At 38.3% G+C, this 5,505-nt stretch overlaps 1 protein-coding gene across 1 annotated transcript; it reads right to left on the bottom strand.

The window, feature by feature from the left end:
- Positions 1 to 1,489: 1,489 nt before the first annotated feature.
- On the bottom strand, positions 1,490 to 5,025 carry EMP2 (epithelial membrane protein 2). Its single transcript, XM_008948616.1, has 4 exons — positions 4,911 to 5,025; positions 3,863 to 3,956; positions 2,362 to 2,508; positions 1,490 to 1,785 (listed from the first exon to the last, which is right to left on the bottom strand). Exons 1-4 carry the CDS (start codon positions 4,986 to 4,988, stop codon positions 1,601 to 1,603), a joined length of 504 nt encoding a protein of 167 aa, XP_008946864.1. The 5' UTR covers positions 4,989 to 5,025; the 3' UTR covers positions 1,490 to 1,600.
- Positions 5,026 to 5,505: the final 480 nt, after the last annotated feature.

The following is a 5,505-nucleotide window of genomic DNA, read 5'->3' on the forward strand; positions in this document are numbered from 1 at the left end:
CAAATAGTACCTGCCAAAGCATTTTAGGGTATTCAAAAAATGGAGATGAAACTGTATCACCTATTATTCATGTTGAAGGCAGTTCCTATGGTTATGCACCTGAACTTTTACTTTGTGAGAAATCAAGGATGAATTACCTGAAGGAATGGGTTAGATCCCCAGCTGATGTACAATGCAGTAAGTACAGACTTTAGTAGAGCCACATTACTTTGTAGTAACATATTTGTTCTACATTAAGTGTGAGACCTCATTCCAAACCTGTTCACTTTTTATTGCCTGTGTATTGGGCCAGCTATACTGAATATGCTGAAATAAATAAATAGCTGCTGCTTTTACAAAGTCATTACAATCTATATTTAAGCATCAAAGCTGTGACTAACCAGAAAAGCACTTCATTCATTCTCTACACTCATCTCCCAACTCCAAAATCACCATCAGCCAAAGCCAGTATACACTGCTGAGCAGTTAAGCCTGGTTTAGAGTACAGACTTGTGTCAAAAAATTATTGAAAAATAAAAATCACCAAGTCATTTTAACTTGAAAAACTATCCTGGAATTCGCAGGTATAGTAATTGCATTCTGATTTATTTAGCAGGAGTGTTTAGTTAAAGTGAAATCCATAAAGGAATTTAGGATGAATTTTGTAAAGGCTAATTTCCTAATGGGCAGGCTTGGGAAATGCTTTTGTAAATGATACATTAGCTAAAAAAATCACTATAAAATAGAAGGTCAGTGTAATAAACATGTTTAGTTTGACTGTTAAAAAAAAAACAAACAAAAAACAACTAAATTTGGCATTGCTTCATCACTAATTTGCCTAGAAGTGTGCAGATGTAGGCAAGGAAATGCTTTATTTTTTTCCCTTTTTTTCCTTCCAGAAAGACTATGCAAAACACAATAATAAAGGGATAACAGCACTTATTATGGGGTATTTCTTCTTGCTCAGACTATTCTGGTTCCAAGTTGTACAGTGAATTTGCTGGTAAATTCTCCCACCAAAGGCTCAGTATGCTTAAAGTAAATGTGAAAGAGAATCAAGAGAATCATTTGCCAGAGCACAAAAAGGAGATGTTTACTGCTGCAAAGCAAGTGGTTTTAATAAAAGCTTGATGACACTTAGTGCACATTATAAATAGCAGAACACTATTCCTCTGCCAGAACAGACGCACCAAGTGCAGCTTTGGGCTTTTAGAATTGTTTTCTTTTTCACTGAGATTTCGGCCTCCTTTTTTATTCCACTTAACCCACTCCAACGGGACACATCTGGCCCAGGAATACAGTTAGCGTATTGCTTACAATTAATTCACATGAGATTTACTTGTAATCGACTAGAGGCCAGGAACAAACTGTTAATGTCCATTTATGAGGATGTAGTATGTAGAAGAAACAACTTGGCTCTGCCCTGCTCAGGCCCCTGGCCTGTAGGTGCCAGCCATTCCATTACACCCGCCTTTATTTTCATTTTGTTTCATATCAAGAACACAGTACATTTTTAGAGAAACAATACCTTTACTACAAAACCATGTAAATGATTATATACAAAATGGTTACTGGAATTTGGTTTTGTACTGCAGTGACAAAAATAACTAGCTGCTGACATTTATTTACGCTTCCTTAATACTAGGTACATAACACCACTGATCAGAGTAAAGGCAAATGCAATCCAGGCTAGGACGAAGGAATAGCCATACTGGCCTTCAGAAACTTTAAAGGTATATCCACTGCTCTTGTGTAGTTCTTCGTGCCTATCTGTATAAATGGAAGCTGCAATCATAACACACAGACCTGAAGGAGGAAGAAAACAGGAAAGTTTAGCATCTTAAGATACCAAAATACATAACAGCTATTCACTGTCTCTCTTCTGTCAGCTGTTTCCATCAATGTCTTTTTTTTTTTTTTCTGGATAATTATTTTTCATCCTCGAACTAAACTGGGAGCATTTCAGGACAGTTTGGCATGGATCAAATCTGAAGTGCTGTCGTGTATTTGCGTAACTCACAGTGAACACAAAATGATTCTAAACATCTGGATAGTTTTAAACACTAACAAAAAATTGAGGGAGTACCTGCCTATAACAATTACAGAGTTATTTAATTTTCCCAAGAAGTTCAGAATCTCAGATTCTTTACCTTCAAAGTTTAAATGATTTTATTCTGAGCAGTGATGTCATCTGTATTTTAATGGCTTAAATAGTACAGAATGGAGCAGTTCACTGCTTAAGCAAATATGAAGGATAAGTCATGGCCTCAAGAGCCCTACAAATTTCTCAGGCAGCTCATTCTTTCAGAAACCTTCTTCTCCTTCCCTTGCCTATTCTCATGTAAACATCACTAAAGACACAAGGGTAGAAAAATCACTCACATGACAGGAGCTGGATAATAGAGGTTAACACAAATCTCTCTCCTTGCTTTAGACGGAAGAGTTGAAGAATGAAAACCAGAAATCCCACACAACAGAAGATAGTAGATAGGATCATGGCAGCCTGAACAGCCTGAACTGATTGATATTCTGCAAAAACAAAATCAGCCTTGATTAAAAATACAATTTTTCTCTTTGCTCACTCCTGCAATGGGTAGGTGGACAGACCACATTCTGTAAGCAGGAGTTCAGCAGATACAGAAGACCATTGTGCACACACTGCCTAGGGTGGTTATTCTCTGCTTCCTTGGGATTAATACAGCCAGTGGTTTAAGGATTTTTAAAAGCTTTCCATTAAACTGAGTAAAAATACTGAAGAGACTGTTTCTCCCACATCCTTTGCTACCATCAGTGTACTAAAAGCACAGTGGAACTGCCAGGTGTCCCAAACGCAGACCTGAGCCTCTCACCAGACCTGGAACCAGCTCTATCCAATAAGATTTAACTAGACAGGATGTCCACACTGGGCACAAAAGATTCCTTTGATTCAGGTTTTTCATCCTGTCAATTACTTCCCTATAATTTGGAGCTAAAGTAACAAACACATTTGCAACTACACGTGCCTGCTCTGTGTGATTTTACTGCCACGATCCAGACAAGCAGAGAGGAGCTCCTGTGGCACCTCTCCTCCAGCACAGCTACGCTGCCCTTAGCAGGGCTGGGAACAGCACACATACCTCAGCTACTTATAATCCAGACAGTTCAGGTACCTAATTTCAATGCACAGTAATACAGACATCAAATGCAAATTCACTAAATTTATGTCAGCTTAGATAGGCCTGTGTATAATGGATCATTCCACTGCAGCAGTGATATGACCTAAAACAACTTCATGCTTGGAAAGCAAAGTTACTTTATGGGTACATGGCTCATCAAATCAACTGCCTCTTTAATACACACAAAGATTGAAAGTGTAGAAATAAAGTAAAAGTAACATTTGAGTTGTGTTTTTTTTTAAAAAAAATGGATATTAGGCACTGCTGTATATTAAGTCCTCTCTGTTAAAACTCCAGCTTGTGTTCTGACTTTCTTCCACTTTTTCCCCCGCTCCCATATGCAGCCAGTATTTTTAGCTGGTTCTTTGAAAGTTAAAGTTCAATTCTGAACCAAGTTCTATCATTTCAGCCACACTTTCAGACGACTTCACTATTTTTACCTGATCAAATTTTTAAAGAACTCTTTAGCCCTCATGATTCGTTGTTTGTGTTTCCTCTCTTTACTGGGATTTCAAGTGTACCTGACAGTTCCTGGTCTCCCTCTTACCGAAACTGTTGGAACAGTTTGCTTTTCCAAAATTAAAAGCCAGTATTAAGGTTTTTAGAAGACCTGAGTCTTCTACAGCATGCAAACTTTTCAACAAATATATTATTGCTGCAAACTTCATATCAATTTCATCAGATCTCCTGCTAAAGGAACTGAGACATAGGCAGGGAGAGACACTCACCTCTGAATTCATCAGTAATAGCCACACAGCTGCTATTATTTGTGGAACACACTCTCCAGAGGTCTGTAGAAAAATTACTTCCTACCCACCAGGCCTGCAAAATAAAAGGCTCTTACAGGGGAGGGGAGAAAACAAACAAACAAACAAACAAACAAAACCCTTTTTGCTCCTCAGTTGTCCAAGTGTCTCCTGATCAGATGCATCAACTGCAACAATTTTCTGTTCACTTTTGATAGTTAACTATTCAACTAAATTTGAAATCTTGTGGCATTTTGAAATAAAGGGTGTATCATTATTCACATGTCATTTTCATTTTAGACCTGTGTAAAGTAGACAAGGGAACAGATGGCAATCTTAAACATCCCAAAGCACACGGGATTTTCCACTGTTCAGGCAGAAATTTTGGATAGTCAGTGATTGCTCACTCCTTAAGATACCTAGACAAGACCTAGTTTGTGCATCCAGACCCTGTTTAAGATGCACAACTTTAAAGGCACAGCATTTTTTAATTCCCAGGAGACAGCAGAGTATACATCTATGAAACAGAAGCCCTTTACAAATTTCCTTACTCCTGACAATGAACTGAATTAATCTCAACTTAATGTAGCTGTGCCATCAAGGTGCAAATGCACTATGTCCACTATGGCATCTGACTGGAAGTGGTTAGTGACAAACTGAGAACCTCCTGTGGTATTTCTATTTTGATGTTTCAACATTTAACACAAAAGGTACTACAGTGACTGAACAAGCTGAACCAAATCCCATAGCTCCACCCTGCAAGCATGGCAGTACTTGTAAATGCTCTCCCTGGCCAAGTATTCACAGGGGAGAAGATCAGCTACATAACACAGGCTGATAACATGATGCCATACAAATGCTACCATATTCCAAGCATTTTTGTTACAAAAAGTTGTAAGGAAACTAGTATGCCTAACAAAATTATGTGCTTTCAATAAGCAAGTTGAAGACAACTAAAGGAGAATAACTTCATTTTTATGAAGCAAAGAAAAACACCAGTGTGTTTGAAAGAGAAAGAGAGGACACTTACATTGTCAATCGTAGAGATGAACAGCAGTGCTGCTGAGGTTATGTGAAACACAATAATGAAAGCCAGAAGAATCAACATCCTTGTTCTGTGGAGGCTTTAGTCTGAGATCAAACTGTTAAAAATAAGAGCATACATGAACAGTCTTTAAAAGGTGTCAAAGGATTAACCTGTCATTACGTGATTTCGCTGTGGCTGTGAGGAGTCAAGCTCAGCGTGAGTGTATTTCAGCGCGAGGAGCTGCTAGGAGTGCTGCATGCAGTTTCCACAGCACACCTTCTTTCTCTAGAGACAAAAGATTTCACTTAATCAGACTTTCTATCAGCATAACAGCTTTCTGTTTGTTGTATGTGATATGTAACTAGCATTACTGGCTGTAAAATGAATCATAACTTGAAACGAAGCCAAGACACGCATTTTGCAACCTGCAAGTGGGATGGCTGCAGTGAGTAAACACAGAGAGAAGTTTCTGTGTGCTGCTCTAGCAAGCATAAAACTCCTTCATATTCACTTTTCAAATTACAGCCTCATTTGCATGGGATGCTAGAAATTCCACTACCACAGTAAGTTCTTTCAGCCGTACTTTCAAAGTAGGAAG

The sequence above is a fragment of the Merops nubicus genome, unplaced genomic scaffold (genome assembly GCF_000691845.1).
Source record: "Merops nubicus isolate BGI_N331 unplaced genomic scaffold, ASM69184v1 scaffold11961, whole genome shotgun sequence".
Taxonomy (NCBI): domain Eukaryota; kingdom Metazoa; phylum Chordata; class Aves; order Coraciiformes; family Meropidae; genus Merops; species Merops nubicus.

Bases quoted from the DNA above. Each gene is read 5' to 3' on its own strand.
- EMP2 (XM_008948616.1), bottom strand. From the start codon at position 4,988: ATGTTGATTCTTCTGGCTTTCATTATTGTGTTTCACATAACCTCAGCA. The intron at 3,957-4,910 runs GTAAGTGTCCTC...TTTATTTTGCAG, and splicing joins TCATCTCTACGATTGACAAT to GCCTGGTGGGTAGGAAGTAA. The intron at 1,786-2,361 runs GTGAGTGATTTT...TTCCTCCTTCAG, and splicing joins TATTATCCAGCTCCTGTCAT to GTCTGTGTGTTATGATTGCA.